The 24259-nt window shown below is 43.7% G+C and overlaps 1 protein-coding gene across 4 annotated transcripts in view; it reads right to left on the bottom strand.

The window, feature by feature from the left end:
- MSH3 (mutS homolog 3) overlaps positions 1 to 24259 on the bottom strand; it is a 2767116-nt gene that overhangs the window by 828685 nt on the left and 1914172 nt on the right. For all 4 annotated transcript variants that reach the window (XM_069627552.1, XM_069627549.1, XM_069627550.1 and 1 more), the window contains one exon: positions 21991 to 22098. In XM_069627552.1, coding sequence (XP_069483653.1) covers positions 21991 to 22098 — 108 coding nt within the window. The remainder of the gene's footprint in view (positions 1 to 21990; positions 22099 to 24259) is intronic.

Below are 24259 nucleotides of genomic sequence, written 5' to 3'. Positions count from 1 at the left end.
TAAAAGTACAATTTCAGGCCCGCCAGCTATCCTTCCGCTTAATGCCCATAGCCCGGCAACCTCCTTTTGGCTTCCTGCGGCTGGTCCCACTCTCAAATGGGCGTTCTCTGCTCCAGGGGCTCTCCGGTGCTCACCTGCCACCGGAGACCGCCTCACTTCGGGGAAAGCTTTGAAAATGTACGCTTCCTGCCGCACAACCTCTGCAATTAGGTTTCCTTGAGGAAGATACCCCTCAGGACCAGCAACTGTTCGACCTCTGACAATGGTCCCTGCGTCTCTGCTCTCCTCCAGGGTCTGCTTCGGCTGCAACGTGGAGACACCAGGGCTACTCCACCTCCTGCTGCTACTCTTCTCCTTTCTCATGGCCTGCACTGGAGGGGTATTTTATCTCCCTCAGATGTGGGCCATTTCCACTAATAAACTGCACTTTGCAGTTTCGTGCCTCTGCAGCCCTCTTCTTCGTCCCAGTACTTTGGGGCTTGTGGGACTGGAGTCCACAATGTAAAAATCAGCTTTTCCCATGGGAGTATTAACACCACACTCATTTCTTTCTGTAATTATATTCCCAAAAGGAATATTACAAGGAATGCAACTAAAGATTTTGCTTTACAGAGGAACAAAGATCTTCAGGGTTGTATTCAAAGACTCATCTTTACTATTCCTCTGGGAGTCATGGGAGCTTTCACCTCTATGAATTGCCATGGTTTTAAAAGAGGTTTTAATTCTAGAAATGCATTAGTGTTTCTGAATGTTTTCACCCACATTAAGATAGTCAACTTGGGAAGTTAAAAGCTCTCTCTGACAGCAAGCCATTACATATTTCGGCATCACTGATATCTCTTCCCTAAAGGAAGGCAAATATTGCGTCTCACCCAACTGAGACCTCTTGTTCCCCTGAGGACCTCCACTTCCCAGGTGATCCTCCCTGCTAATAAGACCCCCACGGTCAGGACCAGGAAGCGTCTGCCTTTCCCTGGCCACCTGGGAGGAGACTTTAGGCAGGGTGTTTGTGAGGTCTCCACAGGATTCCTCACACAGGTAACAGAGATAAACATAAGGATACCGGTTACTAACAAGGAACTGTAATGCAACAGTAACTTTTTTCAGCCCCGATCCTGGCGGAGACAACAATCTTTCCCCAATTCATTCAATGGCCCATATAATTACTGTAAGGAGTTCAGCCACTGAAAATCAGAACGCCTGAATCAGACAGCCCAGCTCAACAGACAGCCCCAATCCTTTACTTAATTCTTTTCCCAATCATTTCCTGTACCCCAATCCCTGGCTTCCTTCAATTCCCAAAAGGACAGCTGAAAATGTGTATTTATTTTATTTTTTATTTATTTATATATACACAGGAGGAACAATGTTCTTTCAATCACAAAAGAACATACAAAAGATAAGAAATCAGATTTGACGGAAAGCAGTGAGCTTCTTACAATAGGGTGAATTTGAGGGACATTCTGGCCAGGTTGTGGAGGGGAGTAAATGGAACAATCACCGGGGACAGTATATAAATGGACATACATAGATTAATGACAACGACGTTGGAAATGTTTAAGGTAGGTGGTACGGCCAGCTGCGCTAGGAGATGTAACAATGATTTTTTTTTTTACTTTGTTTATTGTCTGACAGGTACATTTACAAACAAACAATATTCTCAGGTATTTCAACATTATACACCAACAGCATAAGCGTATGATTGACACTGTTTCTAGGGAACCAATGTCTAGTTCATGGTTTGTTAGAGTCCGAATCCGATGTTGCATGATCTGCTCTCAGTTATTTCCTCAGGGGTTCCCAGATGTCTTTTGGTCTACATACTGCTGATACCCCTCCGGCATATGTTTCTTCCAATTCCTGTAAATAGGTCAGGTCCCTCAGCCATGCCTGCTGGGTTGGAGCTAATTTTGCTCTCCAGGCTCTTAGCTGCCCCAGCTACAGCGAAAAGCCTGAGAGCTCCGACTGATGCATTCCCTAGGTTTACGAGTAGGTATTTTAGCGGCGTGGCAGGTATCTGCATGTCTAGTATCTCGCTTATCATTGTAACCACCTCTTCCCAGAATCGTTTTTATAGGGGAACAGTACCAGTACATATGTATTGACTCCACCTCAGGAGTGGAACATTTGGGGCATATTGCTTGTTTCGAAAGATCAAATTTGGCTATTTTAAGCGGTGTAATGTGTAGATGGTTTAACATTTTAAATTGTATCAGCTGAAAATTGGAGCTCTTAGAGATGGTCTTGGTGTATTGGCAGTTTTTATCCCAGCGGTTTTCCTCTATTGTCATGTCTAAGTCTCGTTCCCATTTCTCCTTCATTTTGTTAGTCGAAGGGGAGTGCAATTGCACCGCTTTATAGAGTCCTGTGATATTGCCCACAAACCCATCCTGTGACATTACTGTCGTCAAGAACTGGTGTGTGGGAGGTTTGTCTGGGGATGATGGCCATTTCTTACTGCATGCTGCCTTAATACGGTGATATTGCATGGCGGTGATTAGGCCTGCCCCAATCTTTTCCTGGACTACTGGCAATGTAGCAAATTTACCTTCTGGGTAGAGGTCGCCCAGGCGCATTTCTTTACCAGGGTCCCATTTGCGTTGCATCGTCGTATCCACAGTTGGTTCAAAGTCTGGATAATGCCACAGGGGGGTATGAGGCCAGTATGGATCTCTGCATCTCACCCTGCGTAATAGTTCCACACAGTAGAGCTCAGCGGATCCACCTCGCTTGCGTCTTTCCTGGCCTTGGCGAATGTCATTGCCTGTAGATGTATTGGGGAGGCTGCACACTTTTCAGCTTGTATGTGTGCACATTGCTCTGTAGTATTCGACCAATATTTTGCAAAATGGGCTTGGGCTGTATAGAAATATAATTGGAAGTCAGGGGCCCCCATGCCACCTGTTTCATATCTCTCACACATCTTGAGCCATTGCAGCCTAACCGCTTTGCCCCCCATACGAAGGTTGACGCTAATTTCTGTAATGTTTTAAAGACTGGTCTCCCAGGCCATATAGGTATGTTGCAAAAAAGGTATAACAACTTCGGTACTACCACCACTTTAAGTAGTGCTACTCGCCCATATAGAGATATCGGGAGTTTGTCCCAAATTTTAAACTTGTGTTCAAGAGTCAATAGGTATGGTTCGTAATTTTTTGCATATAGGGTTTGCCTATCCGTTGCCATAATTATGCCTAAGTCTCAGGTTCGTGCTGTTTAGTGTCTACAATTGTACCCGTATCACTCTCCCACTCCTCACCTGCGGTCTCTGAGTTGGCTTCCGAAGGCTCGTCTGAAGAAGTCTCCACAGGTTTCTCTCTCCAGGCTCTTGGGGTCTTCTTTTTCACCGTCTTGCCCTTTTGTTTGAAGAGATAGGGCCGAGCTCCCCCGGAGGCCACTTTGCCAGTAAGGCTATATGCCCGGCAGCGGGGACTCCGGGGAGCCCACCCCAAATCAGGGAAAAGCTGCAGCAGAAAAACCCTGGGTAGTTTCAGGTGAGTTGGTCGGTTCAAATAAGTATTCGCAATCCTTCTTGGAATACAGCTTAAGTTCAAATAAGTATTCACAATCCTTCTTGGAATACTGCTCAGCGAATGGGTAATTGTGTTGAAAAGAACTGCAGATAGCAAGTCCACGCTCGCTGAGTAAAAAAGCCCCAGAGCGAACGCAGGTGTCTGCTGACTCCAGCAAAATAACAAACACACACGCTGGGAAATTAACAAGAAAGTGCGGGCAGGGAAAGGTCCAAAATAAAGAAGAAATATTCCCCACAGGAAGCGTAGAGGCAAAAATGTACGATAAAAGGCAGGCAGACAAACAATGGAAAGGCAAATGGGTAGAAAAACAAGGAGTAGCACGAGACAGGAGCACTGTCAACTAGCGTTGGGAAAGAAATCAGTTGCAACGCACCGGTTGCCACACCTGACAGTTAATTATAGCCTCTGTTCCAGCGAGGCTAGAACGTAACGTCCAGGTAAAGGAGGAACTCAGTCCTTCTTCCATTGTTTCCATCTCTTCCACAGGCTCCATGGGTGTTTCATGACACTAAGTAGCGTGCAGTGTTAGGTGACCAGCAAAAGCTAGTAGTTGCATGTGATTGTGCTGCAGATGGAGTTAAGGGCATTATTTTCGGATTTGGATCGATTAAGTTTATAGCCCGAGTACCTCGCAAAGACTGCTATCTCTTTCATCACTGGTGGTAAATTCTTATTGGGGTCTCTTATGTAAACCATAGTATAATGTGCATATAAAGAGATGAACTTGGGGGGCCCTGATATGGATACCCCTCCACGCATGTTTGTGTCTCAGTCTGGCCGCCATTCCCTCTATTGTGAGGGCAAATATGAGGGGTGACAGAGGGCAGCCTTGCCTGGTGCCCCTGCCTAATGTGATGCTAGATGATCACATCTCATTCGTTCTAAGGCTGGCCTTTGGGTTGTCGTACAGCAATCCGATGTACTTCATAAATACTGGGCCGAATCCCATTTTCCTCACTGAGTCAAATGCTTTTTCAGTATCTAGGGTGACTGCTATTGTCTGGGCGCAACTGTGAAATGATGGCAAAACGTCTGCAGAGATTTAAAGCTGTGGAGCGGGTGGGAACAAATCCAGACTGGTCTGGGTGCACCAGTTTATTCATATGGGGAAGGAGGCGATTTGCTATTGCTCTAGCATATATTTTAGCATCCACGATTATCAGGGATAATGGTCAGTAGGAAGCGGGATCCTGATGGGGTTTTTGTGGTTTAAGCAGCACCGTTATTATCGCCTCATTCATTGTGTCGGGTAGTCACCCGTTTTCTAAGGCTTCCTCCCAGACCTCTAATAGTTTAGGAGTAAGTTCATCTTTAAAGGTTCTGAATCCCGTCAGATCCTGGGGCTTTGCTCGCTTTTAGGTCTTTTATGGCCTGTTCAATCTCTTCTATTGTCAGCGGTGTGTCTAGTTTCTCCCTATCCGCCTGGCTCAATGTGGGTGGTGGAAATGAATCAAGATATTCATGTAGCTCTACTGGGGATACTTGATCTGTGTTAGCGTATCATTTAGAATAGAAGTTCTTGAATACCTAATTAATTTCTCGTGGCTTGGTGAATACCGCCCCTTCCGGGCTCACAATATTCATAATGTGCCTCGCTCCTAACTCAGATTTGATTAGATTGGCCATGGATCTGCTCGCCTTATTTCCCTCCCCGTATTTCCTAGCCTTTATCGGTTGAGTTGCATAGAAGAGCTCTCGGTCTGCCATTACCCCAAACTTCGTCAAATGCTCTTGTATCTGTATTAACTGTTCCTTGCTCTGTGTTTTAGCATGTTTGGCCTCTAGTTCCTTTAGTACATGTTCAGTGTTATCCAGTTCTCTCCTAATCGCTTTCAGTGCCCCATGTGTCTGCGCCATTAGGTATACCCGCAGCCATACTTTAAATGTTTCCCAAACTATCTTATTCGATTTTACTGGGGGATATAACAATGAAGTGCTAAAGTGGAGGCAGAGTAAGTGAGGGACAGAGACAGTTTAGTGGCGAGGGAAAAATCTCAGCTAGCAGGCAGATGGGAGGTAGATTAGGAGGGTAACTCAGAGATGAGGAGGTAGGCTTTTAGTTTGGTTTTGAAAAAATCCATGTGGACTGTTTCTCAGATGTCCGGGGGAAGAGAATTCCATGCAAGTGGAACAAGAAGAGAGAAAGAGCAGAAGCGAGGGTAAGCACAGGGGAGGCAAGGAGCCAGAGGGTAGTCGAGCAGACAGAGCAGAGATTACAAGAAGGCTTATAGAGGAGGATAGATACAGTGGTGCCTTACCATGGATAGATTTTTGAACCCAGAGAAGTAATTTAAATCTGGCTCTGTTTCTCATCATCAGCCATCCAGCCTAGTGATGGGTACGAGGAAGTAGGTATGAAGTTAGGGAGTTCAAAGAGAGCCCTGGGAGCAAAGTTAATGATCTTGTTGAGAGGACAGAAAGCATAGTTGGGGACACCAAAGAGGATTCTGTCACAGTAGTCCAGTTTAGAGAAGACAACAGTGGTAAAGAGATGCTTGGCAATGTTGAAAAGAAGGTGGTGCCTGATTTTCCTAATATTTAGGAGGTTGAGACGAGCAGCTGTTCCAGTTTTGGAGATGAAAGTAGAGAATGTATGAGAAGAGTCATAGATGACGCCAAGGTTTCTAGCTGTAGAAGAGTAAAGAGAGTGTCAGGTGGGAACTGGATAGGAAGAAATGAGAGAACGCGTTTAGCAGGGAAGAAGAGCTCCTCTTTTTTGGTAGAGTTAACAGCACAGTGCGAAACCATCCAATATTTAATGGCAGAGAGACAGTTTGAAATTTTGATGGAGGGATCAGAGGAAAAGAGAAGATGATTTGGGTGTCGTCCGCGAAGAGTTGGTACGAGAACCCAAAAGAGGAGATTAGTGCCCCAAGAGCAGCGTTGTAGAGTGTGAAGAGAAGCCGACCCAATACAGAGCCTTGTGAAACAACAACAGCTAGAGGAGTGACTTGAGAGGTGTTGTTGCTCCAGGAGACAGAGAATTGGTGAAGAGCAAGGTAGGATTCAATCCAAGGAAGGGCTCGATCACCAATCCCAGGAAGAAAATGTATTAGGGGAGATGAGAGTGATCAACAGTGACAAAGGAGAATTAGGATAGTGGATCGGTGGAGTGCTTAGCAGAGGCGATGATGTTGGACACATTCATGAGAGACGTTTCCATTGAGTGACAGGTGCAGGAGCCTGCTTGTAGGGGGTCGCAAAGGTTGTGGATGTCTACAAAATCGGTAAAACAGTTGAACACAACCCTTTCAAGCACTTTAGGGTAGTGCGCAAGGAGAAAAACAGAGCGAAAGCTAGCCGGTAGGTTTGGGTCAGTCCCTTGCTTTATAGGGGAGAGATGACCATGGCTGCTTTGAATACAGAGGTTAAACAAGCAGAGTTGAAGGACAGGTTGAAGAGTTCAGCGAAATGAGAGGCTACTAACGATCAAGAGGGTATGATGGGCACCAGAGGGGTTAGCTTTCATCAGTAGAGATAGCACTTTGTCAGTATTAGTGTGACTAAAGTGGGAGATAGGGGCAGAGGATGATGGTAGAGTAGGCAGAGTGTAATATGTAGGAGGAGGGAGTATGAGGAAGGTCAGGAAAGAGTGTGTAATTTTGGAAATTCTTACAGTGAAGTATTCAGCTAGGTCATTAGCTGTCAGAGAGGAGTTTATAGTCATAGATTTAGCAGGAGTGAATTTCGGGTGCCCTGTAGGTGGCGAGGACGGTTGAAGTGAGATTCAATGAGGGTTAGGCAGAATTCACTTTTCAGTCCATCAAGATTGGCCTTGAGAGAGTTCAGGGCAGAGAGGTAGAATTGCAGGTCGTCATGCAAGTGGGTGTGCCTCCGTTTACGCAGCAACTGACGTATGTCTGTGCGGAGAGAGCGTATGAATGGGTTGACCCATGGCTTAGGATGCTGAGACTTGGGGGTGAAATTAAGCAGTGCGAAGTGATAGGAGAATGAGTCATATAGTAGGGCTTGGAAGCTAGAGAAGGAAGTCTTGGTGGAAGAGGCATCGGTTGTGAAGGAGAGTGAGCACTGTTGGTCGGAATGGCAGAAGGTTTAAATTTCCTTTTAGTAATAGGTGAAGCAAGTGGTGAGGAAAGGTCAGATGGTGGTGGAAACAATCGAGTGATCATTTATGGATGGTGTGACAATAGTATTAGTGGATGAGAGAGGAGTGGATATTAATAAGATTTCCAAAGAGTTACCCCCTGTGTGGGTAGATAGGTTATTGAAAATGGAGAATGTAGTCACTAAGAAAACACTGAAGTTCAGATTTCTGAGAAGTGGTCAGAGAGGGAAGGTTAATGTCACCGAAGAGAATGAGGTGATGTTTATTGGAAAGAGAATCAAGAAGTTGCACAAGATCATCAACAAATGGTCCAGTGGGACCAGGAGTGCAATAGATGTAGATGATGTGAACCAAGTGAGGCAGAGCAATAGTAGAGATGGTGAATTAAAAAAAGGTAGGCGAGGACGAGAATTGAACATTTGTGAGGCATTGAAGAGGGAAGAGAGTAGGTGGCCGACACGTCTGGCAGTCAGTTGATGAGTATGAATGAAGAATAGTTTAGAGTTCTGTAGGGCTGCCAGTGTGGCAGTGCCAGATGGGGAAAGCCAGGTTTCAGTGATGGGAATAAGGTCTAAAGGAGGAGAGGTGGAGTGAAAGTAGTCAGTGATAAGTAAGTTGTGTTGCATACAGACTGAGCATTCCAGAGTGCAATGTTCCGTTGATGAGGTATGGAAGAGTAGACAAGTTGTGTCTCAGATTAAGAGAGGCGATGTGGACAGATGTTAGGGGAGGTATGGTTAGCTTGTCTGCTTTGTTTGTTGGAAGTAGGAGGCGAAAAAGTGATGGAGTAGTGGGAGTTTTGAGTTTTATAATAGGGATAGGAAAGGAGGAAATTGCAGCGTGATTGGAGAAAGTGGTGTAGATAGAGGTGATTAGGAGGAGCAGGAGTGCATTCTTTAGTGGTGAGAAGCACAGTGTAGAGATACGGTACAGTAATTAGGAAGCTGGGGTACTCACAGGTGCAACAGGGAGGAAGGCAAAAGCAAAGACTTAGAAGCTAAGAGGGAAGAGAGGCTGGTCAATGGCTGGTCTTCACTCTTTACTGTTCCGCCCTTAACTTGGAAGCACCTAGCTGGACGCTGCTATGAGGTCCAGAAGGGATGACCCATGCTATTGTCACCTGATCACCTAGTCCATCAGTGGTTGCTCTCTATGATAGTGTCCCTGGTGATGCTGGGATGAGGCAATTTCTTCCTGATTGGTGTTCTCATAACAATCTCTTGTGGCCTTCGGCTGGAGATGGGGTTGATCCAAGATGGCCACAGGTAGTGATGCCACTGATTCAAGATGGCCACCAGAAGTGATGTCACCAATCCAAGATGGTCACACACTATCACGGTCTATAGAAGAACGATTCTGCTTGACATATTTAATATGTATGTTCATTGTGTGATTTTACACATAGCAGTAACAATTCTGTATCTCAGTGAGCTATTCCCAAATTTGGGCAATACACCACTTGTCAACAATACAGTCACAATATAAACAGTTAAAAATCAGTTCCAAGTGCTTTAGCGCAAATTAAGCGAAAAGAAGGCATTTTACATTCGATAATGCCGAATACTTAGAGTTTTCTAGCGCTGTAACTGCACGACAGTTTATGTGAACTTTATTGGCCAATGTAGTGCCAGCCACTAGAAAAGTCTAACAACTTGTACTGATAACACACAATACATATAAGGCGCCACAACTATAAGGTCCTTTACAGCATCTAAAAATGTACAAACAAAAGCCTATATGAGACCTGGTAAATATCACAGGTCTGATTGAATTAATTAAGTCTGTGCCAAGTTGTTCTGTCCACAGATCATAAAAAATGCATGAGACCAGCTCATGCTCAGTCAAGGTCGACCGGTTTCACAACCATATCTTGTTCAGGTCTTCTTCATCAGGACATAATTCATGACAGAGGGGTGTTAACTCCCTATGTGGGTAAGCGTACTTGCTCCCCTGCGTGTGTTTTCTTGTTCCTATAAGGAAGTGACAGAGAAAACAGAAAAAAGGGGAAAATTCACTAATGGGCCCCTTCACATATCATTCTAATATTTACTGTTATGCATAAATTACTGGAAAAATGTGTATCAAAAGATATCACAAGGCGTTCTAACTAGTTGAAAAGACATTTTGTTTTCAAGAGTACGCCTTTTTTGACATAAAACGAAAGGAAAGGGGGAAAGAGAAATCGTGCACAAGGGTGCTCCAAAGTTTCCTGCCTTGCGGGGGATGAATATTAAGTCGTAAACCTTAAAACTTTAACACATGAACCTTAAAACCCCTTTGTGAATGTGCAGTGCAGAGAATGGCTTACTGCATTATATTGGTGCAGGCGCTGTATCACGGAACCCAAAAGCAATTAAGGGGCTGCAAGCTCCTGTTGCAAAATGCACTGAAATGGACAACATGAAGGAAACAATAAGTAATTAATGCCTCGATCTCGCAGGGCACACTGTTTTAACACCCGTGTTACCCGGCTGTCCTATATAGGGATTTACCAGCTCCAAGGTATGTGCACAAAATGCTCCTTAGTGCTGCATTATCAAGGGGAACACTGCGCTGTCAACTGTGGCGCTGGCTTTTATGCTGACACCTGGGCGGGACACAAAAGCCCAAATTAGAACACACGCCTGCTTCGAAAATATTAGCTGTATGCATGTGCGAGTCTACCTCCTGCAAAAGCAGGAAAGGGGAATCTTACCCCAAGTGCTGGCAGGTTGTTAGCAAATAGTTGGACCCGTCCGGATGATTGTTAAACGCCAGAGTGCTCCACTATTACTGAACTCTATAATGCCTGCACAAATACGAGTGAAACGCTAACCAGGACAAACGAACTCTATGTTTCTTACGCCATCTTAGCGATGTCCAAGCAATCGGCGATCTTTTATTTTTTTTACACAAAGAGGAGGGGGGGGTTGTCTAAAAAGCAGTAATGGAGAGACTAAATATTTAAACAAAACCAAGGAAGGTCCATACTGCTGAAAATGCAATTAGAAAAGTACTTGAATGATAGGTTATTCAGAGTGTACCAACAAGGTATCACTGAAATTTAAGTTACTGTAGACTCAAAAAGCAATCGAGGTAGTATCCAGTTAGAAAACATTAAACATGTTTATTTTGCAAGAGAATATTATAAACACAAGGTGCATACGTAATTGGAGAAATATTTCATATATATATATTTTATAACAGTATGTTCAAATGAAGAATGTACAAGAAAAGAGTACACAAAAGGGGTATACAAAAAAGAGGCATAAAAGCAATCATGATTCAAAATTTGTAAAAAACAAACAAGAAATTAGAAAAACTAAGCAGTGACCACAACTTAAGCCAGCACTCTTCATTTTGACTTGAATTCAGCCATAACGTTTTTAGGTTGACAAATTAATTTAACTGACAGGTGATCTTTTAGTCAGGCCGTCCAAATGTATTGATGGCTCGCATACAACCAAATTCAAAAATATGCGAGAAAGAACAAAAACCGATACAAAGCGGAAAAAAAATGCAGGTTAGAGCCGTATACGGTCCATCGAGGCCAAATCTCTGACGGACACCCACAAAATGTTAACACTTTTTTTTTCTACACACTAAATGTTGCTGTACCAGGTCTGCTAATAGCGGGCCATCCCCAAACAAGACGGTACTGGCCTTAAACCACCGTCCCAATTCTATCCCCCACATGGCACTAACACAGTGGAGTCCACGACTTTTGAACAGGCTTTGCTCAAGAGCATTAGTAAAATGGAAGAAAATATTCTTTTTAGACATTCCAACTGTACTAAACAACAATTGGCAGCATTAAAAACCCTTGCTGACAATGAAGCCATTGTCATAAAAACAGTAGATAAGGGGGGAGCCACCGTTCTAATGAATAAACTAGATTATGACAATATGGTTCAAACGCTGTTACAAGATCCCACGAGTTATCGCATACTCCCAGGCAATCCCACTAATCACTTGAAAAGCCAAATCAACGCCATCATTGAAGAAGCAGAGGCAGAGGGACATATAAGCGCCAAAGAAGCAGCTTTCTTGACACCGGCACACCCTCGGAAACCAGCGTTTTATGCCATTCCCAAGATACATAAAGGCATTACTCCGCCACCTGGGAGACCCATAGTATCAGGGATACAGTCCATCCTTGAACCGCTCTCACAATTTGTAGATTACTTCATTAAAGACGAAGTACCCAAAACGCGAGCCTATATAAAGGACTCCACTGCCATGTTGAATCTCCTGGACACAATTGTTTACAATCAAGAAACAGAATGGTTAGTTACCATGGATATAGAGTCGCTGTATACAAAAATACCGCAACAAGCTACACTCTCCATGGTACAACACCTCTTGGAATCAGGCATAGAAGTATACAACACACCATCCGGACTGATAATACAATTGGCTGAAATAGCCTTGACAAGAAATTATTTCACCTGTAATGGCACCTTCTATCAACAGACATCCTGGACGGCCATGGGGGCAACTTTTGCCCCTAGCCTGGCCAATTTGTTTGTCAATGCTTTTGAGTGCGATGCCATCTACCCAGCCTCGAATCCCTTCCTTGAAAAAGTGAAACTCTGGAAGAGGTACATGGACAACATTTTCATGATCTTTAGAGGCACACAAGTGGAGCTACAGGAATTCCACACTTGGCACAATTCACAAAATCCATTTCTGAAATTCACTCTTAAATTCAATAAAACAACAATTCACTTTTTGGATCTTAACATTATGGCAGTAGAAGATAAGTTGCGTTCTAAGGTATACAAGAAAGCCACCGACAGGAACTCACTATTGACATATTCGAGCTATCATCCGCAGGCATTGAAAGATAATTTGCCTTTTGGCCAATTCCTTCGATACAGAATAATATGTACACAAACTACTGACTATGAAGAACAAGGGAAGGATTTGAAGAAACAACTGGCTAATAGAGGTTACCCTGAGAGGATCATTGACTCCACTTATAGGAGAGCCCGAAATATCCCAAGAAGTACGACGCTTCAACAACATCCAAAACCGCCCCCACATGACAACGTTACGGCAGTTTTGAGTTATTCACCTATGTTGAATAAACTCGAAAAGGAAATAAAGAATTTATGGCCGATTCTAAATACTGGACAACACACTTTGGATGAGCGAAAATTTGCCATCAAAAGGAGGACTAACATTCGGGACAAGCTAGTAAAAACACTTAGCGAGGACAGAGAAAATTGCCCCGCAACTATATGGCAGAGCACTGTCCCTACAGGACACTTCCCATGTGGAGCTTGTTCCATGTGCCCACAAACGGAGCATACAAAAGAAATTGACCTCGGGCTACGTACTCCCTGGATACAGCGCCAGTTCACTAATTACACCACCGCAGGAGTCATCTACCTGATAAAATGCTCATGCAACTTAAAATACGTGGACATGACGATGAGACCGATCAAGAAACGGATGATCGAACACCGGTCTTGTCTATGGACTAAAAAGTTAACAGCACCGATGGTCAATCATTTCATATCCAAAGGACACAGCCCGGAAGATTTCAAATGGACGATAATTGAGAAAATACAAATCCCCAAACGAGGTGGCAGCTATCACAACATTCTCTTTAGGAGAGAACAGAATTGGATATTCAGGCTCAACACACATAGGGGAGGGCTGAATGAACTAATCAAATGGAATGAACTAGCTGTTCTCCAACGCTAATTCCACTCCAACAGAGGAAATGTCCATACTTATACCCTAAGACACCAGTAATTGCATGTAGATAATAACTATGGGACTCCTGTATATTCTGAATATTCCCTGGTATTAGTGGTTGCACATATGGTATTGGACTGTTCAGAGATCATGATGAAAATGTAAACATAAGTTGTGGTCATCTTAAGTACTGAATCGAGGGAATGTGATATAAGTAATGTTCAACCACAGATAGGTTTTTTTGTACACATGAAACACCAGGCATGCATAAAACGGGCAGGCTGCACTAAGGTAAAACAACTTGGGAAAAGCATTGTTATGGATTAGGTATGCAATCATCACAGTAAGGCCTATCATCATCATTATAGGGAACAATGGATTTGGACAAGCCGTCTGTGAGAGGTAGGCTTCCAGCACAGGCTTTATATATGTACTTTGGCTGTGGGCAGATATATATTGAAATGTTTCCCAATAAACGCAAACGATATGTTGTGCCATTTTTTTTTAATATCAGCAGACATTCCTTAAGAAGTGGTGTTATTAAGGCAATAAGACACAGCCACTTCCAATTTGGGGAGGGCCCGCTATTAGCAGCCCTGGTACAGCAACATTTAGTGTGTAGAAAACTAAAGTGTTAACGTTTTGTCGGTTTCTGTCAGAGATTCGGCCTCGATGGACCGTACACGGCTCTAACCTGCATTTTTTTCCGCTTTGTATCGGTTTTTGTTCTTTCTCGCATATTTTTTAATTTGGTTGTATGCGAGCCATCAATATATTCAGACGGGCTGACTAAAAGATGGCCGATTGCTTGGACATCGCTAAGATGGCGTAAGAACCATAGAGTTCGTTTGTCCTGGTTAGTGTTTCACTCGTATTTGTGCAGGCATTATAGAGTTAAGTAATAGCGGAGCACTCCGGCGTTTAACAATCATCCGGACGGGTCCAACTATTTGCTAACAACCTGCTAGCACTTCGGGTAAGATTCCCCTTTCCTGCTTTTGCAGGAGGTAGACTCGCACATGCATACAGCTAATATTTTCGAAGCAGGCGTGTGTTCTAATTTGGGCTTTTGTGTCCCACCCAGGTGTCAGCATAAAAGCCAGCACCACAGTTGACAGCGCAGCGTTCCCCTTGATAATGCAGCACTAAGGAGCATTTTGTGCACATACCTTGGAGCTGGTAAGTCCCTATATAGGACAGCCGAGTAACACGGGTGTTAAAACAGTGTGCCCTGCGAGATCGAGGCATTAATTACTTATTGTTTTCTTCATGTTGTCCATTTCAGTGCATTTTGCAACAGGAGCTTGCAGCCCCTTAATTGCTTTTGGGTTCCGTGATACAGCGCCTGCACCAATATAGTGCGGTTAGCCATTCTCTGCCCTGCACATTCACAAAGGGGGTTTTAAGGTTCATGTGTTAAAGTTTTAAGGTTTACGACTTAATATTCACCCCCCGTAAGGCAGGAAACTTTGGAGCACCCTTGTGCATGATTTCTCCTTCCCCCTTTCCTTTCGTTTTATGTCAAAAAAGGCGTACTCTTGAAAACAAAATGTCTTTTCAACTAGTTAGAAAGCCTTGTGATATCTTTTGATACACATTTTTCGAGTAATTTATGCATAACAGTAAATATTAGAATGATATGCGAAGGGGCCCATTAGTGAATTTTCCCCTTTTTTCTGTTTTCTCTGTCACTTCCTTATAGGAACAAGAAAACACACGCATGGGAGCAAGTACACTTACCCACATAGGGAGTTAAAACCCCATTGTCGTGAATTATGTCCTGATGAAGACGACCTGAACAAGCTATGGTTGTGAAACCGGTCGACCTTGACGGAGCATAAGCTGGTCTCATGCATTTTTATGAATATGAACCACTTGGCACAGACTTAATTAATTCAATCAGACCTGTGCTATTTACCAGGTCTCATATAGGCTTTTGTTTGTACATTTTTAGATGCTGTAAAGACCTTATAGTTGAGGCGCCTTATATGTATTGTGTGTTATCAGTACAAGTTGTTAGACTTTTCTAGTGGCTGGCACTACATTGGCCAATAAAGTTCACATACACTGTCGTGCAGATACAGCGCTAGAAAACTCTTAAGTATTCGGCATTATCGAATGTAAAATGCCTTCTTTTCTCTTAATTTGCACTAAAACACTTGGAACTGATTTTTAACTGTTTATATTGTGACTGTATTGTTGACAAGTGGTGTATTGCCCAAATTTGGGAATAGCTCACAGAGATACAGAATTTTTACTGCTATGTGTAAAATCACACAATGAACATACATATTAAATATGTCAAGCAGAATCATTCTTCTATAGAACGTGATAGTGTGTGACTATGTATTTGAATTCCCGGTAGAAATGTAAATTAGACCTCTGTGCAGGTCCAACTAGTAATACCCTTAGTGTTATACCAATCCAAGATGGCCACTGGACGTGAAGTTCCATACAGGAAGTGGAGCCAAAAACCAGAAGGGATGACACAAGCTCTTGTCACCTGATCGCGGATTCCATCAGTGGTTGGTCTCTCTGACATTGTGCCTGGTGTTGCTTGGATGAGGCAATTTCTGCAGGAAGTGATGTCCCCGATCTTGTGTTCTATATTGAGGAAATAAAGCAATCAGGACTGGGGGGTGGAAAGATTGTTAAAGTACATGGTCAAGAAGTTTAATGTCAGGTTTTGTTTTCCATGGGAAGGGAAAAAAGGAAATTGGCACATCAAGGTGAAGGGATTCAATGCTAAGCACCCTTGAGATCTGTGAACTTTATACTCAGTCCTCGTGTGTTCCTGTCTTGGGGAAGAAATCAATCAGCACAGCAGTCAGTGCTGGATTTGGATGGATCCATTAAAGTTCAGCCATGTGATCTTGAGCAAACAGTAAATACAGAGCTCTTCGTTTGAAACCAATGGGGAGAACTGAAGCAGTCAGCTTCCGAAAGTTAATGTATTATGCAGAGCCGAGACTCGTGGGTCTTGGCCAAACCTATTTTCTGAGATCATAAACACTATTATGAGACATGAGACAAAGTAGGAGATTTTTTTCTGCGAGGATTCCTTCTCAACGTCACCCACCATTGCACAGAGGCAGGTGGTAGTCCCTGCTTTCCTCAGTCTGTAAATTAAATTGGCCCACTGACACGGTTGGCTGGACCAACATCTTTTCTGCAAACTGACAAACGCAGATTTTGAACTTGCACATAACTACTTGCCAGTGTTAAATTCTAAGCCTATTTTTTAACATCTTTTATTTGAAAAATAAGTTGCTGTGGCAAACGTCCCGCTGCACACCACAGAAGGTCCTCCAGAAAAAAAAAACACTTTGCATCCCTGTTATAAATATTTCTGGAAGCTGAGAGAAGTTGCTGGTGATGTGTGGTTAAGATGTGCATCACTTGTTAAAGAAGCTTGTAATATTTGTCATCAGCAAGTTGCCCTGAACAGGCTCTTCTAAAGTAGAATGAATTGGTATATGTAATAGCACGATTTCTGAAAAATGCCAAAGCTAGGGTGACAATGGCTGCCTACATAAGACTCTCATCTCAACCCTTTGCAATCCATCCGATGTAAATATAGAACATGATATACAGGAAGAAAGCAGCAGTGTCTAATTTAAACAAGGATTCGTGGATTACATTTAGGGTGCTGTGTCTACTGAGGTGGCCATGTGATGGTCCGTTGTGAGTAGTTGTGCTTAATCCTATTCCTTGGCAGTGCAGGTACGTCTGTAAATAGAGATTATAGTTCAATATACTGCTCTTCCAATGTTGAATGCTACTGCAAGGGTTACACAGCTTTTAGCTGAGTTGTTATGCGAAAGGAGCTCAATGATTTTAGTTGCCCCTATATAAGCTAGGTTTGGGGGTTATTTCCAATCTCCTCGTCAGAGTAAAGTTTCAATCATGCAACAATTTCATGGACAGAGAACAGTGCAGATACAAAAAATCTCTATTATTAGCTGTGCAAATATCACTTTTCATCTCAAGAGAATAGTGTGAATGTTAATTGTCACGTTTTTGTTGTGTGTTTCCATGACAACACATTTGAAATATGGTTTTACATGTTTGCAAATTAAACGAGACTTTCAGAGTACTGACTTTGCAAGCAGTAACTACAGCAACAGTGGCTAATGGTGATCAGTGACTCGGAACAGAGCTGTGTTTATTTGCACTGCGCAAGATTAGCACAGGTTATCCATACTAAAACATGTTCACTGAACCCATGGTTATCCAAATACATATCAGCACTGCAATGCATGTCCATCATTAATCCAAAAAACAAACATTGGTGTGGGGAGATTTCCCAAAGTCTGAACAACTATTACCGCGGTATTATGCGCATTAGGTCCTTCCATTATGTGCAAGGAAAGGTTTTATCGTCAACTAAACCCAGTTATCGATATGAAACATGGAGAAAAGCATGCACTCAAGAATTACTAAAATAGCGCTGCTCCATAACAAATGGAAATTATCGCATATGGAGCAAATATGCAAACTGCACCCTTAATTTGCATACGCATAATGCAATGCTCTATGGCTCTTATCTGGAGGAGGAACTTCCAGTTGTGGTTACTAGGTAGTCCTGTGTTACATACGATGTTACATTAAATTGCCTAGTTTGCTATGACATTCAGGTAGGTTTGTTTTCTTGCATTTGTTAAAACCGCCAAAGTATGGACGGCGTTATAATGCATTAAAGGTTTGAATGTCCATGATGCATCTTTTTTATGCAGCCTTTTCAATACAATGTATACAAATAGAAGAATCTAACATTGTGATAATTTCATTCTATGCAAGTTAACAGCTGGGTGTCAAATAATCCGTTTACCAGATAAATGCTTCATGTGTGGGGCCTTGAACTGTGGAGCCAAAGTAGGTCCAATACTATTTGAACAGGAAGAACAGTGATTTCTCTGTGAGCACTGAGCTGCCATCAGAATATATGTGGGGCCGCTACGCCCATGGGGCAAACACAAGTGGACCTGAAGTTCTCTTAATGCTGTCCAAGGCTGCTGGGATTGCAACGCCATCATTGTAATTCATGCCCCTAGACACCCTCACCCCACCAGCCCTTCCATCGCCACCACCACACCTCAGCAGAGAAAAGACAACAGATGAGTTTCCTGTCATTGCCTGAAGAAGCCTAGTTTGTGACTTTTGCAGGGCCTGGTGAGCTAGGGGGATCTTCTACTGAAATGATGGACGACATAAGAAATGTCACCACATGGGTGTGGCAGAAGGGGTCAAAGCATGTACGAATTTTCAGGACTTTGCCTTCACACACTTTGTAAGATTTACCAGAAAACTTTGCAAACATCAGGATTTTTTTCGCTGGCACCATTAAAGGCCAGCAAAACATGTTTTGATGGCATACTCCAATGACAACATACTGGCCTTATGAAGGGGTCTGGCTACATCTCCGGGGACTTTGCATGCTTACCTCTGCCCAGGTGTGTGAAGATTTTTACTGAAGAGTATGATTGGTTAAACTGCATAAGAATGTCACCCTCCCGCCAAACTATTAGCCGGTCTCCATACTATGTGGGCTTGCGGAACAAGCCGCTATACTTGCTTGCCACCATCTTGAATTTAGTGTTTGAGTATGTGCTGGAAGCAGTGGGCAGAGGGGAGCTGATGCTCCATGATTTAGGCACCCTTCACTCACTTGCGGACTGAAGGTGGAAAAGAGAGATACCTTTGAGCGCAGTTGCGCCGTGCGTAAGCTATGCTTTCATCTCATTGATGCTGTACTGAGCCCTGCACTCCCTGCCAACTCTCACAAGTGCTCCTCCCTTTTATGCCATGATCTTGTGAGGACACTATCACCATAAGACATATCTTCACGTTCAATACACTGTAAGGAATCAAGAGTAAGAGTCGGACACAGTGGCCTTATATTTTTGTTCTTACACTTTTATTAAGAAGAAATAAAGAAAGGGTTGGGAGAAAATCCTACCTCGTCCTAACTCTACGAGGGGTTTCTCTGCCTCAACAAAAATACGGCCGTCTGTGGATGTTCAACCAAAAAGTGTCTTCCGTCCTGTGTCCAAAAACCCTAAACTGACCCTTAGACGCTAAATTCAATATAATGTGCAACTGTGGAATTTCTGTAAGCTACACACGTATAGCTTTCTTTCAAAGTTCCAAAACATATAAGGTTTTAAGATGCAGAAAAGAAAAGGAATAAAGTTCCACCAGGAAAAAGATGCCTTCTTTCACCTATGTTTCTTCGGGTCTTCCACTGTCTATCCGGTTCTTTTTATTTATATAGCGCAAAATAAAAAGCCCATAGGCATGGGGGTGCTGTGAGACAAAAACAAACAACAAAACTCAGGAACAGCAGGTCACGGAATCAGGGCAGATCAGCAAAACAGAAATGTTTTCAGTTCACGTTTGAAGGTAGGAAGTGATGTACACACGCTTGCAGATCAGATGGGAGCGCATTCCATAGCTTGGGGGCTGCATGTGGAAAGGACCCCTCTGCTACGCACAAAAATTTGGATCAGGGAATAGCTAAAATAGGGAAGTATTGTTTGAACGCAGTGTCCTGCGTGCAGGTAGACAGGAGATACCTTTGGCCAGATACTTCTTCCGGAAGAGTCAATGTTCCACTGCTTCACAGGGGGGCGACTCTTCCCCTATATTTCTCCTTTCATACAATGTTTTACATTACTGTTTCAGGGGGACAACTCCTCCCTTGATTCTTCCTTAAGCACACAGTTCTTTTGAATGTTTCAGTCTCTCACTCTCTGGATCTCAGTTATCCTTAATGGGATATGGTTCTTCCTTTTTTCCATTGATGGTCATTGTTTCACAATTTCAAGGAGAGGGTATTACTCCTAAGCTTTCTTGATCCTTTCCCTACTTTTGATGTACTCACCTGCACTCTCCTGCAAGGGTTAGTCACACCTTTATCACTTCTCTCGTTCTCTGGGTCTCGATTTTTCTTTTGAATGTTTCAATCTCTCACTCTCTGGATCTCAGTTATCAGTAAAGGGGTATGGTTCTTCCCTTTTCCATTGATTGTCACTGTTCCACAATTTCAAGGATGGGTTTTGACCCCTGAGCTTTCTTAATCCCTTTTCCACTCCTGGTGTACTCTTCTGCTAGGGTATTCGCAACTTTGTTACTTAGCCTTAAAAAGGGTACGGTTCTTCCCTTTTCTCACTTTTCTTCTTACCCCTGGTTTACTAACCTGCCAGGGTATCGGAATTGGGTGCGTGTCCCAGACTCGCACACCGCCTGGTTTACTATCCTCCATAGCTTTTTATGTCCTCTCATGCGTGTGAGTCCCAGAGTCACGGTTTGTCTGGTTCACTATCCGGCCAGGGCTTTTCCATTCACTCTCTCTTGCATCCAGGAAATCATGCTTTTCAAGCACTGGGTCACCAACCCTTTCTTAACAATGTTCATATTTGTATTAACTATTAGGCTATCTTGCGCTGTCAATGGTACTCAGCATTCGCCCTGAAACGCCCAGTATCCCATTCGCTCTGACGGGGCTTACCAGTCTTCACTGGCAGCTTCGGCATTCCTCGCGTCTCAGCCCGCTGACTGCTAGTACATCCTGTTAGCCGCTTTGTCTTCCTCTGCTTTTGGCGGCTCCAGCTGCCTGTGGTAAAAATGTGGTGAACTTCTCTCGGCTCAGTTCCTCTGCATGCTGTTCTCGTCAGCCTCCATGCTGCGCCCTGCAGTCTGCTCGCCTTTGGTGTTCCAACCAGCGTCAGAACAAGTTGGATTCAGCAGCAATCTCTGTCTCTCTCTCTTTCTGTTCAGCTGTGTCAGTTTTAAATATCCTGGGATTGGTTAGCATTTTGCAAAGACTAGAATTAAGCATTGATTTACCACTTCTGGTCATCTCATTACTCCATTCCTCTAACTCGTCTCAGTACTATACAATGGGGGTGGGTGATAAATAAGGTTCTTGGCCATGAAAACCCAGGAATTCTTTAGCTACACATCACAAGACATACAGGAATGTTTCAAAGGCACATGGGTGTCATTAAGAATTACAGCTGAAGGATTATTCGGACCAGTATTGTTCTGTCTCCCTGCAGTTTGTCCTCACCTCTGTGGCACTCCCGCAGATAGCCACTCTTGGGGTCAAAGTCAGGTAGCGTCTGCCTTTCCCTGACTACCTAAGAGAAGCTTCCTTCCAGGGAATCAGTGACGATGTTGCAAAATTCATCACAACACCCATGTAGGGCTGAACTTCCACATGCATTTCAATATTATAAGGGTCAAAATGTGGTGCAACATTCCATGTCTTCGACCAGAAAGATGGCCGGACAAAAGCTAAATCTAATTTAAGAAGCCAACTCAACCAAAAAGGAAGAGAAATGCCCAGAGAATAGTGAGAAGAAAGTGCTACCAAAGCAGCTCAGCACTTCAGCAATACCCAAGGAAAACGATTGGAATACTTACTTATGTGATTCTTCTTACCTGGCAGAGAAGAGCGAAGCACTGAGGTTTGGTGCCACCTTACATGTAAATGGGCAAAATGAGAAAACTACAAAACAATATTTAACAACCAGCAGTTCAAATGATTTAATATTTCTACTACACACGAACATTATCAAGACTGCACATTAAGACTTTCAGCAGAAAAGGGAAGGCATAATAGAGCTGGGAGTAGAGAACAGACGTCACAAAACTGTACAAGCATGCACTGTAGCCAGAGAGAAGACTGAAAATAAATACCTGCAATAATCTCCTTGTTTTGCAACTTCAGCCAGAGAAAAAATGCAGTCAGTGGTAGCAAGGTGACCAATCGCTTTATGTACAGCATGATAGTGTTCAGCAAACTCACTAGAAACAACAAAAAGTAGAACAATAAAAGAGAAAGGCTTATGACAACTCTACCAATATTTAACCTGACCTAATTAGCATGTTTTAATTTTTGGTTTAAACATTTTTTTAGCACTTATCCCGTTTACAACCGGTAGGCCTGAGAGATAGTGAAATTAATGTACAGGTGATTTGACAGTACTGTGTGTAAGTCAGGGCCCGGATTACATACACTATACTGGGTCGTGAAAATATAAATTGCTGTGCTAAAACCTGAACTTAAAATATTTCACATGCTGTTCATAAATTGTACCTGGTACGATGGTCCCCTTTAAAATGATCCCTGGCAGGGCGCCCAGGACCCTCTCCCGACTTCAATGCACTACAAGAGCTCCTTGGGCGCCCATGATTATCTCTGACTTCAATGCACTACAAGAGCTCATCTGGCACCCATGATTATCTGAAACTTCAATGCACTACATGAGCTCATCTGGCACCCATGATTATCTCAGACTTCATTACAGTGCAAAAGCTCATTGGGCGCCCATGATTATCTCCAATTTCAATGCAGTACAAGCTCCTCTGGCGCCCATGTTTATCTCTGACCTTAATGCAGTGCAACAGCTCATCTGGCACCAATGATTGTCTCAAACTTCAATGCAGTGCAAGAGCTCATCAAGCGCCCATGATTATCTCAGGCTTCAATGCAGTGCAAGAGCCCAACGGGCACCCAGGATTATCTCCGACTTTAATGCAGTGCAAGAGCTCATCTGGCGCACAGGATCCTCTCCCGACTTCAATGCACTACAAGAGCTCATTGGGCGCCCATGATTATTGCCAACTACAATGCAGTCCAAGAGCTCATCTGGCGCCCATGATTATCTCTGACTTCAATGCAGTGCAAGAGCTCATCAAGCACCCATGATTGTCTCAAACTTCAATGCAGTGCAAGAGCTCATCTGGCACCCATGATTATCTCCGACTTCAATGCAGTGCAAGAGCCCATTGGGCACCCAGGATTATCTCAGACTTCAATGCAGTGCAAGAGCCCATCGGGCACCCATGATTATCTCCGACTTCAATGCAGTGCAAGAGCTCATCTGGCGCCCATGATTATCTCTGACTTCTAGGCAGTGCAAGAGCTTATCTGGCACCCATGATTATCTCCAACTTCAATGCACTACATGAGCTCATCTGGCACCCATGATTATCTCAGACTTCAATACAGTGCAAAAGCTCATTGGGCGCCCATGATTATCTCCAATTTCAATGCAGTACAAGAGCTCATCTGGCGCCCACGATCATCTCCGGCTTTAATGCAGTGCAAGAGCTCATCTGGCGCCCAGGACCCTCTCCCGACTTCAATGCACTACAAGAGCTCATCGGGCGCCCATGATTATCGCCAACTAAAATGCAGTGCAAGAGCTCATCCGGCGCCCATGATTATCTCTGACTTTAATGCAGTGCAACAGCTCATCTGGCACCCATGATTATCTCTGACTTCAATGCAGTGCAAGAGCCCATCGGGCGCCCATGATTATCTCAGACTTCAATGCAGTGCAAGAGCTCATCTGGCGCCCATGATTATCTCTGACTTCTAGGCAGTGCAAGAGCTTATCTGGCACCCATGATTATCTCCAACTTCAATGCACTACATGAGCTCATCTGGCACCCATGATTATCTCAGACTTCAATACAGTGCAAAAGCTCATTGGGCGCCCATGATTATCTCCAATTTCAATGCAGTACAAGATCTCATCTGGCGCCCAGGATCATCTCCGACTTTAATGCAGTGCAAGAGCTCATCTGGCGCCCAGGATCCTCTCCCGACTTCAATGCACTACAAGAGCTCATTGGGCGCCCATGATTATCGCCAACTACAATGCAGTGCAAGAGCTCATCCGGCGCCCATGATTATCTCTGACTTTAATGCAGTGCAACAGCTCATCTGGCACCCAAGATTATCTCAGACTTTAATGCAGTGCAAGAGTTCATCGGGCACCCAGGATTATCTCTGACTTTAATGCAGTGCAAGAGCTCCTCTGGCGCCCAGGATCCTCTCCCGACTTCAATGCACTACAAGAGCTCATTGGGCGCCCATGATTATCGCCAACTTCAATGCAGTCCAAGAGCTCATCTGGCGCCCATGATTGTCTCAAACTTCAATGCAGTGCAAGAGCTC

Source organism: Ambystoma mexicanum, chromosome 6p (assembly GCF_040938575.1).
Source record: "Ambystoma mexicanum isolate Mex_15411 chromosome 6p, UKY_AmexF1_1, whole genome shotgun sequence".
Lineage (NCBI taxonomy): Eukaryota > Metazoa > Chordata > Amphibia > Caudata > Ambystomatidae > Ambystoma > Ambystoma mexicanum.
Note: the sequence above shows the minus strand (reverse complement) of the source record. Positions and strands in the feature narration are given on the sequence as shown.